This window comes from Danio aesculapii, chromosome 21, assembly GCF_903798145.1.
Source record: "Danio aesculapii chromosome 21, fDanAes4.1, whole genome shotgun sequence".
Taxonomy (NCBI): domain Eukaryota; kingdom Metazoa; phylum Chordata; class Actinopteri; order Cypriniformes; family Danionidae; genus Danio; species Danio aesculapii.
In genome coordinates this window covers 14,306,542-14,331,626 of record NC_079455.1, presented here as the reverse complement: position 1 = coordinate 14,331,626, position 25,085 = coordinate 14,306,542, and the positions used below count along the sequence as shown (strand labels likewise).

The following is a 25,085-nucleotide window of genomic DNA, read 5'->3' as shown; positions in this document are numbered from 1 at the left end:
GAGTGTTGAGGATTGTTTGGCAGAGCTAGGCTTAACATCTTCCGTTTATTCATCTTATAAAATTTGTCCCCATCTTCTAGATCCCACACAACGCCTTCCACGCATTTGCTGGAAGGAAAGCTGAAGCCGAGACTATGCGCTGAATGTTATTTACAAATTCCTCCATAGAAAGGACGCACTTATTTCTCCCTAGTGGGCGACGTTGAGAAGACAGTCTGTATCGACCAAGCGTGCATTTGCAGACCAAGCCTCAATTTTTACACGATCCTTTAATTCCTCCTCCTCATCATCACCTTAGCTCTTCGTTTATTTCCCGACGTGTTATTTTAGCGGTATGTTTTTGGTTAAGCACAGCAGTCGAGAATTGTGTGCAGATATATTTCCAGGCCGAAGCGATGAGAGTGCATTAGACGGCGAGCCGAGAAGCTTTAGCTTGTTGTACCGATTCGGCTGAATCTCTCGGTTTTGATCAACATACAAGGCCTGGGCTGTTATCGACTCGAGGTAAGCCATAATTGTCATAAAATCACCCGTGCATCTTTATTTACATGCTGTACCCCTCGCCTATCGTGCAGTGTGGCTGCAGTCGGGCTCATTGTGCATGGCTACAAATCGCTTCGCGGGGCAGAATTGCATTTCATAAACGTGTGTAAACAAATCTGCAGCACATGGCAGGGATGCAGCATTCTGTTTTTGCACACAGCCGAACAGAAGCCGCCGTGTGTGTCGGAAAGACATGTAAACCTTTATTTCATTAATGGGCCTGTTTACGTTACAGCTCCGCGTTAGCTGTAGCCCGGGTCGGCTGTTCCTGATTGGCTTGTCATATGCAGTCTGTTATTTTTAACCGTCAGTAAATGAATCGCGTTTTGTGCCGTACACAATCCACAACTGCAATTTTATGGTTTTGTTGTGTGTAATAGATCTCAGCTCGCTGCAAGATGCAAGGAAGCAGCAGCCGGTGCACGCGACGTGAAACCGCTTTCTGCTTCCTAATGTCGCCCAATGCTTATTTATAGTCTCGATTCATTCGCTTGCCCTCGGCGTGCACAAATCAATATACTCTTAATGTGTATGCATGCTCAGAATGGCTAAATTTGGCTAATACCACACGCTTCAGTAATGTAACCCAGTGGCCTACTCCGACCTTCAGCGAGATTTAATTTTATTATGGAGAGGCGGTCATTTATTTATATATATATATATATATATATATATATATATATATATATATATATATATATATATATATATATATATATATACACGCGCAAATGATGTGAACGTAAGCCGAAGGATGTGTTGTGGTACATGTCACGCTTAATGTGCTTGTAATGGAGATGACAGGCGCGCTCCCCCTCCCCCGCCATCAGCCGCGTTACCAAAGGCAACGGCGGAACCGAACCCGAATCCGCTCGTGACCGCCGTGAAACGTCATCACTAGCGACGCTTTTACACAGGCATCAACATATACGGACTAGGCTTTGCTTACCGCTTTTAAACCAATGGTTTTAGATGCTATACACCTTCATAGACATGATCATAACCGTGTGAGAGGTTCCAGTCTATAACGCCACTTGTGAAAACGTCAAAATATGGAATAACGATCCGTCCTCCTAGTATAACAGATACACAAAGCAATGCCCTCCTCTCAACAAAATAAGAGACAGTGTTCTGACGATGATGCTACCTCATCAGAATGTGTTACCGGTAGCTCAATCTGTCATATTTCATCTAAAAAACAGGGTGTTTTTTTTCTTCTTATCAGCTTCAAATGTCAATCGGAACGAACTACCACTCTAATAAACAAATTAAATAAATAAAACTAAATAAAGAAAAGCAATTAAGGCAGTAGTTCACAGACATTTTAAGCTGCTAAGCCTTTTTCTACATTGTTCAATAGAGAAGTAGTTGATTTCGATAGATATTTGAAGCTGACATTGTGCTACCCCTGTTTTTACACCCTTCTTCAAGGAGGTAGTTCATTCTGATAGACATTTAAAGCTGACAAGATGTGCTAACCCTGTTTTTTTTAGATGAAATATGACAGATTAAGCTAGCTTTAGCACATTCTGAGAAGGTAGCACAGATTGTCAGAACACCGGCTTTAAAATTCTCAGGGTTTGAAAATCAATATTTGTTGGAATGGAATAATCCTCATTTTGAGAGTCTTTAAACCAGGAGTCGGAAACCTTTTTCCAGCAAAGAGCTGTTTTTGATTTTTTATTTTTTTTGGCAAATGCATTTTTAAAGGGCAATTGGGGTATATTAAAGTCCCTTTAGGGCAAGTCATTTCACTCGGCGGCCATCTTTGAAACTCCTCTTGGGCAGTATGCTCGGGCATTCTGTCTAAATGGGGAAACATCAAATTCTCTAAAACTGTTTGCCAAGTTTATGATTATATTACATATTTGAAACCACCAATAATATTTAACAACGATTGTCATAAGGTTAATTTCTAAACGTCCGACTCAAAACAAAATTGGCATATTTTCAGGTTGCCCAAGCTAATGAGCATGTGCACTAGAAAGGAACGAGATCACGACGATAACTTCATTTATGGCTGTAGTAATGCACAACTTGGTCTTAATGGTGAATCTCCTCCAGAAATGACAGTGACTCTTTGTTTACAAGTTTGTGGGCGTTTGACAGTACTGTACCTTACTTTCATACAGATTACAAAACCAAAAATCTTTATTTAAAAGTACAGATTTCAAGCTTTATGTTGATATATTTCTTATGTCTGTGAAGCAAAGTTTTGCTGAGGTTCCAGTGCGTTTGTTGACCACCAAACTGTCGTAATAGCACACGTCTGGTGCAAGCTTCTCCCCTGGAGAAATGTCAGTCTATAGCGATTGATGATTGGCTCCTGTACTAGTAGGCGGGGCTTTATTTGCCATATAGACTGTTACACTTTTCCCCATTCAAAGCTAATCGTGACACGTCTTGTGTATTCTAGAGTCTTTGGGTTTGTATGTATATGTATGTGTGTGTGTATATATATATATATATATATATATATATATATATATATATATATATATATATATATATATATATATATATATATATATATATATTCATTTTGCTGTAAAAAATCACAATAAAATGGGAATTGTAATTGTGTTTTCAATAGAAAATTTATTTCTAGTGACAGTTATAATTTTTAAACTTAAATATTATTAAAGAGAGACAGCTGGAGAGACGCATTTTGGTCAAAAAGCCACATGTGGCTCGTGAGCCACAGCCTAGGTTCCCTACCACTGCATTAAGCAGTCATATAAAAACAAATAATCATATGTTGTTTTATTTAAAAGTATTAAAAACCTAATAAAAATGGCTTCGAAAAAATGTGGTGAAGAGTAAAGATTTAAAATGGCTATCAAATAATTACTCATTTGGAGCTTCACTGTGATCCTTAAATATTCTTTTCATGTCATCAAGATTTTAGTTGTTTTTTTTTTGTTTGTATATACTATAAGCCATTAAATAAAATAGTTTTAGTTGATGTCTTCCTCAAATCATCGAAAAATGTTTAATAGTCCTAATTTTTTGCTCTGAAAGTAATAATAAAAAACAGGACACAATAATAGTAATAATAATGATGATAATAATAATAATAATAAAAAAACAATATCGACTAAATAAAAAAAAAGCTGTATTACACATGGCCAACGTGGTGGTGCAGTGGGTAGCGTTGTCGCCTCAGCAAGAAGCTCGGTGGTTCAAGCCTTGGCTGGGTCAGTTGGCATTTCTGTGTGGAGTTTGTGTGCTCTCCCTGCGTTCAAGTGAGTTTCCTCCGGGTGCTCCGGTTTCCCCAACAAGTCCAAAGATATACAGTACAGGTGAATTGGGTAGGCTAAATTATCTGCAGTGTAGGTGTCTGAATGAATGTTTGTGTGTTTCCCTGTGATGGGTTGCAGTTGGAAGGACATCCACTGCGTAAAACAAATGCTGTGGTGACCCCAGATTAATAAAGGGACTAAGCCAAAGAAAATGAATGAATGTATTACACATTTATCGTTTTGATCCAGTTTGTCTTTGACCCATATGCTGTGAAAATTAATACTGTAAATGAATTTATTACATTTTTCTGTACTCCTATCCTGTACTGTACTAAAATAGCCATTGAAGCTAACTGGATTTCACTGGGATTGTAGTTCTTTCCCTCATTAAAGCAGCACACAGCCTTCTACCTTTGTCTTTTTGACCAATTTTTTTCATTGCTAGAATTTTCGTGGCTGTTATCAGTTTATACCATGAGAAAAATACCTCAGTAATCCAGTTTTTGCTATCACTGATACACTCTATACCGTCAATGATGATACAACATTAAACCCCGACATGTTTTGAATGCTCTGTGTGTCAGTGAGCACAGACAGGCAGGGATGTGTTTGCTGGAGTCCCCACAGTGGCGTCAGGCCAGAGGAACAGCCGGTTCTCCGCTGCGCAGCTTTACCAGACACCTGTCACCATGCAGACCCTATTCATGTGTGGTGTAATGGGACGGCGCTGGCAGTCCGAGCCTCTGTCCTGAGGGTTTCAACTTCAGACACTTTCTCAGACTAATCCGCTTCAAAAGAGAAATACACCGTAAAAAACAACACAACTGCTTCATGTTGACCCAACACAAATCGATTAAGTTAATTTAGTCGTTTTTACAAATTTAAATGAATCGAACATAAAATAATTAAGTTGTCTAAAAAAAAAGTAAGAATTGAGTTGATTCAACTCATTTAAATAAGTAGTTTGAAGCCATTTTTGGAGTGTATGGAGGTAAACTTGATTTACCCAAAAGGCGTTTTCTGGCATCAAAACCATGACAGGATTACATTAGAATGTTGTTTTTACGATTTACAGAAAACACTCAGATGTCATTGAGTGTAACAATTAGGCCTGTAATAATATCTGTTGTTTGTTGTGTGACATATTGCACCAAAATATATTGCGATAAATGATATTACTGCCATTTTAAGATCCTTTTATGTCACTCGTTATATACAGTGGTCCCTCTTGATTTGTGGGAGCTACATTCTAAAAATAACTCAATAGGCGAATTCCGTGAAGTAGCTTTATTTTTTACAATTATCATAGATGTTTTAAGGCTGTAAAACCCCTCACTACACACTTCATACACTTTTCTCAGACAGGTATTAACATTTTCACACTTTTCTCTTTTTTTACACACTTTCAAATTTCAAACCTTTGTAGAAAAATAAGTCCATTATTATTATAGAATAAAACCAAAGATCAAAAACATTTGATCTTCATTTATTTATTCCATAATGTTGCCCTACAGTTGCGTAACTTCTACCTTCCTTTAGCATGTCCAGAAGTTCAACTTTTTTTGTGATGGTTAGCATCTTCCTCTGCCTTTTGGGTGCTACCACAGGTGTCTTTGACGGTGCAGAATGTTTCGTTGATGTTGTTGGGAGAAAACTTGCAGACATACAGTACAGCACTTCTGAGTGACACTGATAGCGATCGAAAATTTATGTCAATTTGGCAAGCTGAACACATTCTGTACTGTACATGAGACACGGCACGGAGGAGATGATTGACAATGATCTACAGCCAATCGGGCAGAACACAATGCGATGTAGAAAAAAAAACGTCAAATTGCACGAAAGAAATCCACGAAACTGCAAGGCCGCAAAAAAATGAACCACGTTAAATCGAAGGACCTCTGTAATCTAGGCATGGGCCAGTATAAGATTCTGATATGATATGATAACCTTGGATAAAAATATCACGGTGTTGTTATTACTGCTCTAAAATATAGTCTTTTTAAATGTCCGGGTAAAAAACAACACATTTTTCCCGTTTAAAAAAACAATATATTTAATTTTTTGAAATATTTAAAAATATTTTGTAACAGTAAACATGTCAGGCTAAATAATTCAAATGAATCACGAATGCTGTCTTTATTAGTTTCAAATCCACAGATTTCTTTACATTTTAAAATGGCATCTTAGGCTATCTTTTCTGCTGGATATATTGTTGTCCTAAAAAAAAAGTAAATAAAAAAAATCTTACACATACCTTGGGAACGGTATTAGAGAAAACCTTGACTTTTCCAAACCGCAGTTATAGTCCCATGCCTACTGTAATCCCAGAATGACAATGTAATAGCATCACAATGCAAGTACACTCTTCCAAAGAACACATAATATTTTATTCTTAAGAGTGTTTAATTTAATTATGGTCATTTTAACAGTTTAATAATGAGGCATTGGAATCAGATTGTGAAAACCCATATCCTAAATAAATAAGAATAAATGTTAACAAAAACGGGCAACAAAGTAACAGAAGCTGTGATATCTGGTATCAGATGTATGTTAATTTGTCAGACACTCACATGAAAATATACGAAAGTATTTTGTAGTAAATACTATAGTTTTTTTTTTTAACCATACACCTCCATTTTGACCATACATTTTGACACCTCCAATACACTACCTGACAAGTCTTGTCGCCTATCGAAGGTTTAGGAACAAATAATAACTTGACTTCTAGTTGATCATTTGGAAGTGGCTAAAATGAAAGGCAACGGCCTCTAGTCTAGATCAGTGTTTCCCAACCCTGTTCCTGAAGGCACACCAACAGTCCACATTTTCAACCTCTCCCTCATCAAACACACCTGAATCAACTCATCATAACATCAGAAGAGATTCCAAAACCTGAAGTTAATGGGTCAGAAAAGGGAGACATCCAAAATATGTACTGTTGGTGTGCCTCCAGGAACAGGGTTGGGAAACACTGGTCTAGATTACGCTTATTTGACCAAAATAAAATGCGATCATGCCTTGATTTTTTTTAATGATTTAATTAGGACAGTAAAGTCTGATTTTGTCAAAAGTGTTGTCACTTAAGAGAAATAATGTACAGTACAGAATATAAAGAAATAGTCCAGTGGAAAAATAAGGAATATTGTGTGTGACTCCCATGAGCTTGGAGGACTGCATCCATTCATCTTTGCAATGACTGAAATAACTTATTAATAAAGTCATCTGGAATGGCAAAGAAAGCCTTATAGAAGGACTCCCAGAGTTCATCAAGATTCTTTGGATTCATCCTTAATGCCTCCTCCTTCATCTTACCCCAGACATGCTCAATAGTGTTCATGTCTGGTGACTGGGCTGGCCAATCCTGGAGCTCATTGGTCTTATTTTGCTTGTGAATGCTAAAGTATGAGGAGTGCTATCCTGCCGAAGAATTTGCCCTTTCCTATGGTTTGTAATGTAATGGGCAGCACAAATGTCTTGATACCTCAGGCTGTTGAAGTTGCCATCTACCCTGCAGATCTCTCGCATGCCCCCATACTGAATGTAACCCCAAACCATGATTTTTCCTTCACCAAACTTGACTGATTCCTCTGAGAATCTTGGATCCATGTGGGTTCCAATAGGTCTTCTGCAGTATTTGTGATGAATTTGGGATGCAGTTAAACAGATTATTCATCTGAACAATCTATCTTTCGCCACTTGATCAACTAGAAGTCAAGATATTATTAGTTGCTCTTAAATATGGGAATCGACGACAAGACTTTTGTCAGGTATTGTAGAGATAAAGATGTTGCACAATCAACTATAATGTTGCTAGAATTGGTTTTTATGTATGAGCGATAGATATTGCATAATCAAAAGTCATTGAGGTCATGTCCATGTGTTGTGTGATAAGTCGACATATTGATTATTGTGACAGGCCTAGTAACAATAGTTTAAATGGCAAACGTTTTTATTTTTGGTGTTTTTAAATCGTTTGGTGTTAATCCACATTCTTGGTCTGTTTCAGTATAAAAGTGTAATGTCAGCGATTTAGCATTAAGGACTTCTTAATCAAAGGGAATTTTAGATGTGCACTGTAGGCAATGCATAGTTAATAAAGGCCTGCTTTATAGACTGTATTGTTTATGCTATGAATTGAGGTGATTAACTGGTGGTCTATTTAATAATTCTACAGAAAGGAAATAGTTTGATTCATTTGTTTATCATCTTTAGCTGTTGGTAAATTTAGCCAGGAAAAGGACTTGGAAATAAAACCTACAAAAATGAGGATCTTTTTATTTTTTCAGTGCGTCCTATGTTTAGTCAGACAGGAAGAAGGGCTCTTCTTAAGGATTTATACTCTTACTTGTAAACACGTGGCCCCAAATTGGTATTTATTTATTTTTTAGCCATATGGTTTTTCATGCCGCTCCGGCTACATGGATCTGATCTTTTCGATTATGATTTGGGTCCATATTTGGTCCTAAATCCAGTGTTTATGACCCCACTCTGACTAGTAAATTCAGTCTGCTTTCTTTTTAGTCCAAAATGACATTTATCTAAATCCAATGGCTGCATTCACCCAATATTTTGTAAAGAAATCCATAAAAGTACATAGCCTCTTGAGTGGGAATGGTGATCAAATGTTCATTTTTGGTTGAACTATCCCTTTAAGGTCTTATCATGTTCATAAATATTTGAATTTTTGCTTTCCCTTTGCTGAGGTTTGCTCGCTTGACTTGCTTATGTCATGTGCACGAATTCTCTGGCTTTCGCTATACATAACCTAATATTTAGACATAAACTCATGTTTCATAGACTTCAGTGGCCTCCATGTTTACCATTTACGTTTTTTCGTGTACATACAGGTCTGTTTAGGATGATTATTAGTTCCTAATGGAAACTGATTGTGAAACAATAATTATGTGAACAACAAAGCAGAATTGGGAACTAACACTTTTGTTCCAGAAGCTACAATGATAGAATGTGTCATTTATTGTTTATATGCTTTCACTTAAAAATGGCTAGAAAATGCCTATAGCCCAGGGCTGCACAATATTTAGAAATATTGCAAATCTCGATATACAGTACATATCACAATGGTTTACGACTTTTATTAGCTTTTTTATGAATTTATTTACATTGGTTTGCGATTTAATACAAAAAAATTCTGTTTGTGTGTCATTAACACAGCCTCTGAAAGACTTTTCAGCACATCAGGAAATATGGTTACATGTCAACGTGCATTTCTGAAACCAAACCAAAAATCTGTTTTAGTATGGATGCTGAAATATGACTTGGCTCACACAGAATTTGAGCGCACAGAAATCCATATTTCTGCTGATTTTTAGCCAGTCGTGTCTATTTATTTACTTGTGTAAATGTATATTTATTCAATTTTTTAATTAATTTCAGTGATATTATTGACTAATATGAAAATGTTCATGCACTCACTAGCCACTTTATTAGGTACATCTAAACTAGTACTGCGTTGGACCCCCTTTTGCCTTCAGAACTGCCTTAATCCTTCATGGCAAAGATTCAACAAGGTACTGGAAATATCCCTCAGAGATTTTAGTCCATATTGACATGTTAGCATCACGCAGTTGCTGCAGAATTGTATTATATGAGAGACTTGCTTTGTTTACCAAATAAGTAAATCTAATTAGGTTTGCATTGTAAACGTTAAATAAAAGTGAAAACTGTATTTTTTTATATCATATATATATATATATATATATATATATATATATATATATATTTATTTATTTATTTATTTATTTATTTATTTATGATACTCCCAAAATCATTATGCTTAAAACTGCATTTTTTTTTTTTTTTTTTTTTACAAAAGTCTTCACAGAAATGGCAAAAAATGTCCGCAGTTTCTGTCTGGCCATAAACATGACCAATAACCAAGCCACGTTCAAAAATCAGTAAAACAGCAAAAAAAATCGGTTCAGAGTGTTTTTGTACACCTGAATGTTGATTAAGTATGCAGTGAAGCAAGGTAGCGGTGATGGTTATTTGATTTAAAAAGTAAATAAAATTATGATACAGAACAGATACACCAATTACAGAAGACAAAGCATGTACGAAAAGACAATAAAAACAAACATAAGGTCAAACATAACAGGTCAGGCAACTGCAGTGTGTTCAGGTATGCGAGTGCATGTGTGCTTCATTGTAGGGGTGGAAAAGTATAATTAGAGAAACATACAGTACAGTACATCATGAATAACAACAGGTATAATAATAGAGGGTATAATCAACGGTGGTAATAATAATTTTAATAATGAGAAAAGCAAAAACATTGAAGATTAGAGAATGAGAGAGGTGATGCATGGTTATGTTGATGATAAATAAATAATAACAATAACAACAATGATAATAATAATAGTAAAAAATTATAAAAATAGTAAAAATGGGAGAAAAGCACAAATAATAACAATAAACTAATATTAAATAATAATAATAAATTATATTACATTAATAATATAGAAGAAGAAAAATATAGAGCTTCATTTATGTGATTCAATGGTTTTCCTTGATGCTGAACATATACATTGTGGAGGAAAACTAACAGAGGACACTAAATATGAATCAGTACATGCATAAAATGCTTAATTGCAAAGATGAACAAGAAAAAAAGCATGCGCTCTTTGTCAGTGCGACTATCTACAAAGGCCGGTCTGTGTAGGTCAGTAGCACGGTGCTTGTATTGGCTTGTCATTCAAAAAAGTCACTCTATATTGACATAAAGTTGAATGATTCTAAACTTCGTTGTGACGTTGGACACGCCTACATCCAATCATCAAGGCTCGCTCTAGTAGCTGGAGAAATCGCTGATAGTGCGAATGGGGCTTACAAGGTTGTGGAATAGTTACATGATTTAAAGGGTTAGTTCACCTGAAAATGTATTATTGTTATTAATTTCTCTATTTGTTTATCATTTTAAGAACATTAAATATTTTAGATGTAATCTGAGAGCTCTCTCATCCTCCAAAGACTAATGCTCCTGATTCATTTAATGTTCAGAAAAGGAACCAAAAATATTGTCAAAACATTCCATGTGGCTTCAGTGGTTCAACAGTAAATCATACGCAGTACATAAAACACTTGTGCAAAAATATAACGTAAAAACGACGCCCAAGTCTTCTCTCCTGTGACCGGTCAGGATGTGTGTTTACTTGGGGCAGTGCCACATATTGCCATTAGAGTCACCAGAGGAACATAATAAATGCAACCCCTGACCTGATGTGGGAGACACTGGCGAACAACATAGTTTGGTTCCCAGTTGAACCATTGAGGTCATATGGGTTATTTTTGACAATATTTGGTTTTCTTTTTGGGACCGTTGTTGTCTATAGATGGTCAGTGATCTCTCAGAATCTAAAATATCCTAATTTGAAAATGAACAAAGGTCTCAGTTACTTGAATCATTAACAGAATTTTGATTGAACTAACCCAATAATTGCTTTCTTGATTCAACAACCTGACTAATAGTCACAGGACTATGACAATATATGGATTGAGTTTTTCTCGTTATAATTTACCTGATAATACAGTATATAATAATGCAATGCCTATGAATACTCTGAGATATGTTGCATGCCCCCTTCTGTGTACGAATCCACATCATTTCAGAAGTATAAGTTAGCCTTCAACTGTATACATTTGGTTTTCTGCATTAATATCTATTTTCCCTCTGTGCCCCAGGTGAGGTGATCATCATGTTTCCTGAATGATACTCGGCGAGTCCTGGATGGTTTGGTGGACTGAGCTTCAGTTTTATCTAGTGCACATCAGCCTTTTTCCCCTCCTTTCCTTCCTCCTCCAATTTGCCATGCCATGGTTTCGTTAAATGTTAGACAACAACGTTGTCCCAGCATCAGCAAGGACCACTGGACAGCAAACTGGTAAAGCGTGTGTTTTATCTCATTGCAGGCAGATTTGATTCATTTAACCATGATCTGTGGCTTCCGTTAGATCTGCCTATTAATGCAGATCTTTTTTTATCTTCTTTCAGTCTCTACTTCCTCGTCAGAGCCCCGAAACCAACCGGCCTGCTGATGGATTGATGCCTGGTAAGTCACTTTTCTGAAATGTACTTCAATCTGAACTACAGTAGTCAGCGTTTGAAGTAGATCAAAATCTTTGTTTGAACTAGTTCTAAAACTACTGAACAATACCCAATCTTGTCTTAGGTTTTTTTGATCCACTATACTGTTGACCACTGTACATGACTGGACATCAAGCATTTATCTATTCCACTCATCTTTCAAAATAATGCTCATAATGTTCGTTATTTATAATGAATACACATTTTTTTCAATTGTAATAAAATATATCTGTGGGTTTGTGACCAGGTTTATATACGTTTTATAAATAAAATGCTACATTGATAACGTATGCTTGTCAACATGAAAGTAATAGGATGATGTATTTTAATCAGGGATTCTTAACTGGTGGGCCTCAGCGATCCTCAGGTGGGCTGCGAGATGGCTTAAAATGAACTTAAATGTTATACTATAATTGTTTGATTTCATTATTAATTATGTCATATTAAAATGATCGCAGTAAAGGCATTTCCTGTTTTCTGTATTGTATAGGCTCATTCAGACTCTGCAAAACAGCCTCATTGTCAAATACATATCTGCTGCTTAAACTTTCAATTGCTGCATGTCAACTAGGACTACGTTTTCAGTTGTGTAAATAAAACCGTCACGGAAATGTAAAGGTAACGATTTTTATGATGAGTTATAATAGCCAGTTCGCGCATGCCTTATGTCTGCGATTCACGTCTGCGGCTCGTACTGTATCAGAATCGCACAAGTCCGTTGATTCATAAACTGTTTATTTTTTTCCCCAATTTCTGTTTAATAGAGTGAAGATTTTTTCAACACATTTCTAAACATAATAGTTTTAATAACTCATTTCTAATAACTGATTTATTTCATCTTTGCTATGATGACAGTAAATAATATTTGACTAGATATTTTTCAAGACACTTCTATACAGCTTAAAGTGACATTTAAAGGCTTAACTAGGTTAATTAGGTTAACTAGGCAGGTTAGGGTAATTAGGCAAGTTATTGTATGATGATGATTTGTTTTGTAGACTTTCGAAAAAATATAGCTTAAAGGGGCTAATAATTTTGACCATAAATGGCTTTTAAAAAATTAAAAACTGCTTTTATTCTAGCCGAAATGAAACAAATAAGACTTTCTCCAGAAGAAAAAATATTATCAGACATACTGTGAAAATTTGCTTGCTCATTTAGTAAATGTTTAAAAAAGAAAAAAATTTCAAAGGGGGGTTTAATAATTCTGACTTCAACTGTATGTATAATGTTTTGCTTTTTTATTAAATGATGTAGAAAAATAGAAGAATAATAGTAGAGGGCAAAAGAGATGTTTTGGTAATAAATAAAGCTTTAAAATAAGCATTTTCTCCAGACAATCAGTTTGGGTTTTCAATTTTCAAATTGTCAGAGGAGGTGGGCCTCGAATTGAAAAAGGTTGAGAACCCCTGTTTTAAGTCATAGTATATAAATAGGGAACTTGAGCAATTTAACTGTACGTCTGTTAGAATATCTAATTTGCATCTGAGAAAATAGCAATATAGTTAATATTACTTTAGTCTAAAAATCTGTAATATTGCAATAATACATTTAAATAAACTAGTATATCAGTAGGGCTGGGTGGCATGATACAACCATATAAGCTATCTCATATCCTGATAACCTTGTGTGTGTATATGCATTATATTTTATATATATATATATATATATATATTCAAGATATAGTACCATTTCTGTACATTTAATCAGTTAATAGTTTATATATTTATTGATTATATTTAAAAGAGGGCAAATTTGAGGGCAATTTTTTGATTAAACATGCAGAAATATCAAATAAATATTAAGATAAAGATTTTAATGCATTTTGTTTTCATAATGAGGCTGACAACTATTATAATCAAGATGTACATTTATTGGCCTATATATTGGTTTGGTTACTGGTAAAAATGTCCATATTTATGTTTCTCTAGTACAAAAACAAACCTACGCGTTCTCGCATAGAAGTACACACTATACAGCTAAAAAAACATACATTTCGTGACCATACACACACTCTGGCATGCGCGGAAAATTGCTTCAGCGTATTCGGACGTCTGTGCTCCAGGCAGTCAGTGGGAACTCACTGGCTGAGAGTGGATCTTTTCAGCCAGTCCATCTTGGATCTGCCGCATACATGCCCATTACATATCCATAATACAGTGTGATATAGCCTGGTTCAGATCGTATTGCTTTTCACTACAATCGATCTGCTCCAGAGTTTGTTTCAATCGAGCCGAATCACCTCATTCAGACGATCTCGGACCAGTTGTTTTGGTGCAGATCAGAGCATGATTGCTGGAAACGAACTGTGCTAACTGGGGAAACACGCCAGGTTTCGAAACTAAAGATAGGTGTGAAAGCACTCTTAGATTCACGGAAATATTGTCTTGTAGGTCTTCATTTCATTTTAAAATCATTTTAAACAGGTCTTAATTTTCCTTTGTTTATGTAAATCAAATCGATTAAACGTAAACCAGTCTCCAACAATGCATCTTAATAAAACGTTTAGCAAAACTATTTATAATTAATATTATAACAGTTTGTTGTGGATACATTTAGTTTACTTAAGATTTTACTATAAAAAGTTTTGTTTTTTTTTGGTTACTATTTATACAACTAGGGTCTGCTTGTTTTGACACGTTTTTTTAAATATGTGGCTAGGAAATAACTAATTAGAATTCGTTTTTTAATAGGGCAAGTTTTGCTGGACAATTTTAAAAATCCTTAGCGTTAACCCATATATAAGTCTATAATTTAATTCTTGATGGCCTTAAAAAGGTCTTAAAAAGTCTTAAATATGACTTGGTGAAACCTGCAGAAACCCTGTATATAATTCATGTTGTGTATATCTAAAGACTATGTGTATTAGGCTTACTTGTTCTTAAATAACATGTTTTGGCTGAGTGTAAAAATAAGTTAATATATATTCATTTATGTAACTATAACGTACACTAATTCTGCACATTTTACTGATTGCTTGCCTTTTCTATATTGTACAAACTTATTGTACTATATACTTTTATATTGCCCATTATTGGTTATTAAAACTGATAAGGATGCAGGTCTGAACGTTGTGTACCTGATATTGAGAAATGCCCCAATCAGGTAGTGAATGTCGGCAGCAACACCTCCATTTGCCTCCATCTACACAGACACGGAGCACCAGTGTTTTAAAATGAAATGACCTCTTTAGCATTTCCAAAACTCTTCATTTTTGAGTATCGGAAACTCTGGCTATGGATGGAAGCGGTACTGTCGCAAACTTTATGCATTTCAAATCTAAAATGTATTTGTGTAAACGGAGCCTCCGACTTAAAGAAGCTGCTTCTTTTTTTTTTTTTTTACTTTTCCAATGCCCTACTCTTCCCTTAAAAAATCTTAAAAAAAGACTTTATAAAAAGTATTATAGAAATGTGTTATTTCTAAACTGTTTTTTAATTATCGCCATTAAATAGATCTTTAATCTGTGTCCTCCGTCCTCTTTCAGAGAGCAGCTACTGGCAGCTCTGCCCATCCTCGAAGGCCAGCCTGCAGGGGGTGCTCAGCTCCAGCTTCCCCCCCGGCCCCGTGCCCCTGGGTCCTCCAGAAAGCCACCTGCCGGAGGGGGATGCCCTGAACCGTCCGCTCGCCCCTAGCACCTCTGTGACGGACCTGTCTTTTCCCGGGCCTCCCCCTCCCCCCCCGCCACCCCCCAAACGCCACTGTCGTTCGCTGTCGGTACCAGAGGACCTGTCCCGCTGCCGGTACACCTGGCGGCCGAGTGCATCCAAGGTCTGGACACCAGTGAACCGCCGATGCCACAGTGGAGGGGGCGCGGGGGGGCCGTGTCCGCTGCGTGCCCCCAGCTCCTCGCTCAACTCCTCGCTGCACTCCTCTTCCAGCCCCACCTTTTTCAGCCTGGCCCTGTCCCCGGACTCCCCGTTGCCGTGGACGTTCCCCTGGGACCCGAGTGACAGTGCGGGCGGTGGCGCCTGCTGCTGCTTCTTCCCCTCGCCGTCCTCGTGCTCATCGTCTCCATCGCCGCTCCACCCGCCGCCTCCGCCGCAGAGACGCTTCTCTCTCTCTCCTGTGCTCATCCGGGAAGCAGCTGCCCAGTTCCTGCCGCCGCCTCCGGTGCCCCCACAGATCGCCTCTCACCCTGCGGTGGTGCCTGCCTCGCCCTCGTCTGCCTGCAGCACTCCGTCTTCAGTGCGCCGTGCTCTTCCTCCACAACTTCCACGGTGCCATTCTCAGCCCTGCGACCTGCTCCTGCTCAAACCTGGCCTGAAGCGCCGCAGGGACCCGGACAGACCATGTGCACGGCCTGTGCTAGACTTTGCCAAAATGACACAGGTATGCAGATGCTTTTATTTATGGAAGGCCAGGGAAAAAAAATAAATCAAACAAAAAGGTAATTGTGGCATTTTAGTCCAAGTAGGTATCGCTGCAGCCTGGAGACCTCCAACTGGGACAGATTACACTGCATGTAGGCTGGTGGCCTCCAAGTGGGAGGGACTAGACATTAAAGAGCCCCTATTATTCATTATAAAAGGTCATATTTTGGTTTTGGGAGTCTCCAACAACAGGCTGATATGCATGCAAGGTCAAATAACACTTTCATTGTCTTATAATATGCTGTTATCTTTACCCAATTATCCCAACGACTCCTATATGATTAGTTCAGCAATTCATTTGTTCCTAAACCCCTAATCAGCACGATGCTAATCTGCTCTGATTGGACCCAGTCTATTGCGATTGGTCGACTCCGTTCAGCGTGAGACGGAGAGAAATGCCCACCACGGATTATCAACATTGTTGAAATAGTCAGAGTGCATAGTGTATGTGTGAGCCCAATGCAGGAGTGCATTAAAGCAGTGCACTTAGACACCAGCATATTGCTCTATTTTTAACCATGACACACATTCAGTATTAATCCACATAACGGCAAAAGCTGAAGTATTTTGAAACTTGATCGCCGCCCGAGTGTAGGAAGAGCTGACGGTGGCCATAGCAACGACAAACGGCAGAGGATCGTGAGCTCACAAACGCATTTAAATCTGTACAAAAAGCGGCACACGACACGTTTTCAACAGGGTTTTAGATGCAATATGAGAATATAGAGTTAACCAGATACAATACAAGCGGTTACAAGTAACAAAACTCAATTATATACATAATTTGCAAGCTAGAGAAAAAGAGGCAACCATTTTAATGGCACTTAAGTTGCTGACACTTGTGAAATGGAGGAAGGAACTGATCCATGAACTGTATGCTGTAAAGGTTCTGTCGAGCTGTGTCAAAGTCCCATATGTCAATAGTCATTTCTGATTCTTCCTTTAACAAACGGCCGACGAATCCCCCGTTGTGAGTAGATTGCTGAAGCTGGGACGATGGGAACACAGCACAAGGCTGGGGCTATAATGCTGAGCTATTTTTGCAAAAACAAACTTCAACCACTGACTCTTCACAGCCTCATCTTTGGGTAGAGAAAATAACACTAACTTTCCCTTACACTTCAGAGTATAGTGTTTTCGTGACATGATTCAACCGGGATCTGCTACAGCGTTAGTTCTCCTCTTTTTCTTGCTACAGTGTTTGTGGGTGGGGCAGAGGGTTTATATTATTCAAGGTCTGCGTGTGAAACAAATGGGCGGGGCTTAAGTTTCTTATTGTGACATCACGCCGACATGGCTAACGACTCATTACCCCCACGATTTATTTGAAACACCCTGAGTTGACTCTTTTCTAGATAAATCAATAGTTTTAAACAGGGTGCACTTTCAGATTTAAGCCTTAGCTGAGTATTTCACTTCACTTAGAGCGGTGTTACATTTTCAATAACCCATAATAGGGGCTCTTTAATAAAATGGGTTACTGTGAGGTTGGGTTTAGGGTTGAGGTAGGTGTAGACGTTAATAAAGCAACAGGTTACTGTGAGGTTGGGTTTAGGGTTGAGGTAGACATTCATAAAATACAATCGATTGGATCTGTGTCATGTACCAGACGTTAAATAAATGAAAACTCGCAGTTTATACAGCCCACTTGGAGCTCAAGTCCCACCCACTTGGAGTTGGCTCAGACCTCCGTTCATAGCCTTCTCTTTTAGTCACTAGATACCTTGTCTATTAAAAGATGACGCTTCCTTGCCATTGATGGGTTTTTATGACAATCCATGTTTTAGGTATGTGACAGTGCATGTCCTGAATAAGTTATGAGACTTCTATAAGATCAGAAAATTAAGTCATACAGCTTTCCTTTGGCTTACTTCGTTCTTTATTAGGGCTCGCCACTGTGAATAATTCAAACAAAATGCTTTTTTGTTTGTTTAAAAGGAGAGGCTTGGTTCTTTATTTTAATATACAATCATATTCCTAGCAGAAAATATTCAGAGGGCAATCAAATTTAGGTGAAACAATGTTGGCAGTGGCTGGCAAAAAAAAGAGGAAAAAAAAACACGCTTCTACAGAAAGAGTTAATTTAGAGACTTACCTCACCTTTCAGAGCAAAAAAGGCAAAATTGAAGAAAAAAAAATCTTACTTTTGTCACTTTTTCATTACTTTCTCACAATTTAAACTTTATTTCTCAAGTTCATTTATAAAAATTGTGTCTTTGTTCTAAGAATTACAAGATATAAATATAGTTGGTATAAATATAAGTCTATATCTATCTATCTATCTATCTATCTATCTATCTATCTATCTATCTATCTATCTATCTATCTATCTATCTATCTATCTATCTATCTATCTATCTATCTATCTATCTATCTATCTATCTATCTATCTATCTATCTATATATATATATATATATATATATATAAATAATCGTCTCAGAATTGCATATTGATTTTTTTAGCCTTTCTTGCAATTTTGTCTTCATTTCTTACAATTCCGTATCACATCTAGAAGTTTTTGTTATAAACTCACAATAATTGCAAGAAAAAAAAATCTGAATTCTTAGTTTTTAATCATAAATTGTGTGAAAGTGTGTAGTGTTGCTCCTTAAAATTAAATTTTTATAGGCCGCCTTGCAATTTTGACTTTCTCACAATTTTGATTTCATGTCTTTTGTTTCATTTCAACTTTTAACTTTGTTTTCAGAATTGTGAGTCCTCACAGTTGTTACAGAATCAAGCTTTTCAGATGTTTACTCCATTTTAAGAAAGATCTCAATTGTTGAGTTGAAAAGATGAAATACAAGTGTTATTTCATGGCGGAAACTATCTGCTATAATTTCTTGGTTATTACAGCGTCTGTTACTCAAAAATAACTTACTTTGAAAGCTGGAGTGCTTGAAGTGGCACATTTGTCAGGGATGTGTTTCTGAGGAGAAATAGGAGGCAGTTGTCATTATAAAAAAAAATATTGTATAAAAATTGACATTAAATTTCACGTAAAATAGGGCTAGTTACATTTCTCAATTAAGCAAGATTGATCCAATTCCAGTTCACAAACTCTGTTAACACAAGCTATTAATATTTGTCTTTTCGATCCAATCCCAAGTGAACAACACTAGATACATGTGTGATCTGGGTCAAAATAGTTTGGAGCTTGTCCTCTTTTGGTCACTTCAAAAATGGATTTGACCAGATAACTTTTATAATGTGAAAGCCGATGCATTCAAACAGCCACAAAAGGCCAATCCCTCTTCATATACTGGCCTAATTCCTGATTTAAACATTAACAAGCTGGTTTAAGAGTGAAGAAATGTAAAATGTTTTCCTACCAGTGTTTATTCTAACGCAAATTCACAGCATTCAGTATACTTGTATGTAGTATGCTAGTATATATGCATTCGCATGTCAATTTCATGAGTATATTTCACAATATTATATTGAAAAATCATTAAAAAAAACAAAAAACATTTCAGGTCGAATGTAAAGATTTTAAAAAGTTAAACACAAGCTAATTCTGCCCAATGGTATTCTAGAAGAATCAGGATCCTCAAGCTAAATTTAAGATGTTTTCTAAATAGTTTACTTTGTAGATTCCAGTGTAGTGTTGGGAAATGTGGGAATCTGTAATACCTTTGGTTTGAAAATAAACACTGGAGGGCCACTATAAAACACCACAAAACATTTTATGTTTAGGTTATATTTTACTGTGTTTCGCTTCTGTTAAGTTATACAGATGTTTTTTTTAATAAACTTATAAAGATTCTCATCAAATTTGGATGAGCAATCCAAACATCACACACATGAAGAGTTTTGGGTCAAAATGCTATAATTTATGTGGTCTTATGAGTTGACTCTGAATGTAAGCAGACTCTACAGTTGTTTCTTCATCTGTACAGCTATATCGCATTGTGTTTTACCTGAGATAAACATGCATTCAAATGTGTCTCTTTGACAGTTTTTGTTCAGATTTTATCTTCTGTTGCTCTTCAAATACATTCAACCACATGAGTGTTGTTTACTTTACAAATGTGATCCAAATTGATCTCTGAAAGTGGTCAAAATCTCAATCATTTCAGACACAGTAGCATCTTGCAGTTGCAAAAAGTATTTTAATAGAAGTGGCTTCTCTTGTCGAGGCATCTCACAATACACCCAAATACATTATTATGAGATGTGGGGAAAATATCAACACAGCATGGTATCGCAATATTATTTCTGCGGTGATACTGTATCAATACATGGACACCCATATTAGTATTTTAACAAAGTTTTATTATACTATTTGGTTGAATATTAAAATCAGCTTCGTTACAATGTACTACATGGTGGTTTTGAACTAGAGTTTTTTCTGGTGGGTTAGTTTACCTTCAGCATTCAGTTACTTAATAAAATAAAGCCCATAACTTCCATACTAATAAAGTAGCTCCCACTTTAGTTTAAAAATTGTCATCGTAGGCTCTGTTGCTCTTCCTCTCAGACAGGTTTTTTGCATGCTAGTGAACCTAAACACTCCATACCTCATCATGTTGCTATATATCATTGATATTGGGATTTGGTTTCTGTTTTTTTTAATTGTGTATTATTGTGGGTAGGCATGGGTATAAGATTCTGACGGTATGATAGCATTGGATCTAAATATCCCAGTTTCACAGTATCACGGTATTGTGATTACTGCTCTAATATATATATATATATATATATATATATATATATATATATATATATATATATATATATATATATATATATATATATATATATATATATATATATATATATATATATAAAATGTCTGGGTAAAAAAAACAATACCTTTTCCCTCTTTGAACACAATATATTTTAATTTGTGGAAACATTTAAAATATTTTGGAACAGTAAACATGTCAGGCTAAATAGTTCAAATGAGTCATTGACTTTGCTGTCTTCAATTGTTTCAAAAACACAGATTTTTTTTTCAATTTAAAACAGCACCATTGGATATCTTTGGTCTTGGTGGTACTGTTACGCTAAAAAACAAACAAAAAAATGTAAATAAATTTTTACTCATACCTTAAGAACGGTATAGCAGAAAATTTTAAAAACCTTGACTTTTCCAAACCGCGGTATATTTTGAACACAGTTTTATATGCAATCATGGTGTACACAACAGTCTCTGGACTTGCTGCATCACAGACACCAATATTTTAACAATTTATAAAAAAAATCTGTTTCTGGCCATCGGGTATTAGGCACATATATATTGCGATCGTGATTTTCGAAAGTATTACATCGCTTTGTAAATGTTTATTATTACCATTTGTTGAGTCTCCCCATACGGTTTGATAAAGTGCTTGTACCCGGAAGCCACTTTGCGTGACATCACACTTATCAAGCGGATTGTGCCAAGCGCTACTGTTGATATCGTTATAATTCTAATATTTCTAAATATTGTGATATTTACGATTTGTAAAGTCATACAGCGCCCGATGATTAGAAACAGCGACCGCTAGTCTCCCCTCCATCTTTAAAAGTTTCCATAGTCGTATTGACAACACAAACACTGTGGTCACTTCAACAGAAACCCCACCTCTGCTTTCATTTGATTGGACAATGAAAAAGATGCGACTGACGTAGTGTGCTTTTTCCAATCAGACTTGACTATTTTTTCAATTGCAGGCACACAGAGCGCAACGGCAAAAAACATGAGGCGCAGTACAAAACGTATGGCATGCAGGGTGCATAAACAGTGTGCAAAAAGGTTGCGGCTATTAGAAAACCAATACAAAATGGTACGCTCATCACAAAAAGAGCGTTCTGTGTGATCAAGGCCAAATATGTCCCAAAAAGAAGCGAGAACATGCTTTCCTAAATTCTTGCTCCACCTGTTTGTTGTCAGCAAATGTACGTGACATTTATGTTTATCCCTATATTTTCAGACTCGAAGCACAGACCCTCTCAGTTATCTGGAGCGTGGTAGACTGGCCTGCGGGGGGGACGTCTGCATGGGCTTGGAGCCTTTTTTTGGAGACTTCAGAGGCTCATGTTCACCAGCTGAAGGCTTGGGTAGGACGAGTATTGGCCCTTTGAGTGAAAGTGACGAGGAGGAGGAGAGAGAGGAGGAGGACCCAGAGGAGCGCGACGGGGGACAAACAAGCGTTTTCGAAAGGGATTGTACCGAACTGGATATCACCCTCATCGAGGAGAACTGAAAGCAATCCGGGGAAGATCTCCTTTCCCCACCCTCAGCTCCACCGCCAGCATTCAGCTCTCTCTGCACCACCTGCTACGTTACACTGGCAGGCCTCTCAGGAACCTCCACACGAGGCGCACGGGCGCGTAGACGACCCGTTAATGAAGACATGTCGACTACTATCATATGCAGACAGTCCCAGACGCTGACCCATCAACATTGTACATTCCAGAATGAGTTGCTGAGAGACATTCTGAAGGATGCAAATGTTTCGAGTTTTGTGTGTATCGGACGTCCTGTTAGAACTCATCTTCAAACTGACAGAGTGGAAACTGGAGGCGAACTGCTTCCTGCTTCTTTCTTTTCTCGTCTTTCCTCTTGACTTGTTTTTGATAGTAAGAATAGACTTTCTTGGATGACGGTTATAAATATCAGTGTTTTTTTTTTTTTGTTCTGTTGAAATATAAAAGGGCAGTATGACATAGCAGTATTTACTCTGCAGACCTTTATACTTCCTGACGAAGGTCCATCTAATTCAACATAAGCCTTAAGATGCCTGTTTTTTTCTTCCTCTTAATCAAAAGATTCCTCAAGGAAATGAATTGTGTACTGTAGCTGTTGTTCAGTTTTTTTTTCTTCTGCAGTCTCTCTCTCTCTCTCTCTCTCTCTCTCTCTTTTTTTATCTGTACAATGCATTCCTCTGAAATTGAAATGTGTATACATTTATAAATGCACTGTATTTGGGACATTTAGAGCGAATCGATGAAAGCAACCACTGTATTCTGAAGGCACATTGTTATACTGTATTGTACAGCAAGTATTTGTTCAAATAAGTTGTGTAAAGATGGTAGCTTGAAGGTTGGAGACAGGCTATTTCTGTCATTTAGAATTTTTTTTTTATTGTATGTGTGATAAATTCAGACTCAGTTTATGTACAAATAAAGTTTATTTGAAATTACAGCAGGCTGAAATATGGACTCGGATGAGGAGTGTAAAACTGGGAAAATAGGCAAAAATTGTCATGTTTTTTTCCTCTCCTAATTTTTCAATTTTCATTTAGAATTATTGACCTTTGCTGTTTATTTTGCAAGTTTACATCAAGACAACAAATCCTGTTAACTGTCATGCCCATTTTGAGTGCAGGTTTGCAAAGATAATGACCAAATTCAAATGAATATAACTCTGGAATGCTTTTGTATATAATAGCCTTGTTTTAAAGAGGAGTTTTTGAAGTTTCTTGAATGGTTAGCTACGTTTTACAAAAGTTGTGTGTATATATATATATATATATATATATATATATATATATATATGTGTGTGTGTGTGTGTTAATTTTAATAATACTAATATATATATATATATATATATATATAAATTTTTTTTGTACCCCTTCCCCTTGGCCCTTAAAACTGAGTGTGAAGTGGAAGAGCTTTAAAATGTACCCCTAAGAAATGGGACACCACTGCAGTACCTGCACACGTCATCATATGTCATTGCGATCTTTTGCTTCATATGAGATCGACGATCGCAACTGCTGTAGTTATTCTAGTTGTGTTATTTTTTAGTATTTAATCTTCAGGAAGTCACTGAAGGCATATATTATGTTATCATAACGATCTAATGTGGCAATAAGCTCATAACTGTACTGTGCATTTACACAGTGGCCATATTCATTTATGTAAACACACCCAAAACAACATTAACATTATTGCAGACTATGTAAAAAGGTCATTTCCAGCCACTAGACTTTTCCGACAGGGTATTCGAGTGTCACTGAGTGTTAGAATGGTGTGGGACTTCTGTATAGGAGTTATTATTATGGACTATAGATAGCGAAATTTAGTGGGTCTTTTTTTTTAGCATTTTTTCTTTTTTTTTAAGCATGACGGTAAAACACGAACGCCATTATGAATGTATTAAAACATTAATGATAATAATGACAAAAAAATTGTAATTTGTGGATCCCTTTACTTCCAGGTGCAGCTTTACTGCTGTTGTGGCTGGTGTATTCTGGAAAATTTTCCTACCCCTTGGTTTCGAGTGTGGTTCTAAAAAAACCTCTGTTCGAAAGGGTATCTACCCATTCCTCTTAGCCCTACGCCTTCAAGCTAAAGAGATATGGGACCTACCCCTTCACTTGAACATGCAAAACGATGGGTAGGGGGAAGGGCCAAGGGGTAGAGTTGGGATTGAGCTGCTATACCAACAAAAGCCACTAAGTGACATTCATGGCCAGTTGATAACTCCTAAAGCCTAGTTCACACTACAAGATTTTAAACCCGATTTGGAAGTTAACAAACTCGCTGACAAAAAATGTGGGGGTGCTCGGCGCTCAGCAGTCTTTATGTGTGAACTATTGAACAACGCATCAAATCGCCAACACCTCGCAGATGAAAATCCAATATCTAGTGTGTTGAATATTGAGCAGTCGGCTGACTCAACCCCACGTACGGTCAGATGTAGTGATGAGCTGCAGCCAATGAGAGAGCATATCAGCATGAGCTGAATGGCCATGTGCTCAGGAGCTCAACAGAAAGGTCTGTGATTGGCCAGAACGGGCATCGTTGCACTCCCTTCATTCTGCGTTAACATGGACAGGAGAGTAGGCTATATTAACAGTGGAACTGGAATTCTGTAATTATTAAAATTA

General features: G+C 36.8%; 1 protein-coding gene across 1 annotated transcript; it reads left to right on the top strand.

The window, feature by feature from the left end:
- Positions 1-23,393, top strand: fam53c (family with sequence similarity 53 member C). The gene is made up of 5 exons (XM_056446658.1): positions 1-504; positions 11,487-11,686; positions 11,797-11,854; positions 15,377-16,221; positions 22,182-23,393. The coding sequence occupies exons 3-5, from the start codon at positions 11,848-11,850 to the stop codon at positions 22,452-22,454; spliced, it is 1,125 nt and encodes a 374-aa protein (XP_056302633.1). The 5' UTR covers positions 1-504; positions 11,487-11,686; positions 11,797-11,847; the 3' UTR covers positions 22,455-23,393.
- Positions 23,394-25,085: the final 1,692 nt, after the last annotated feature.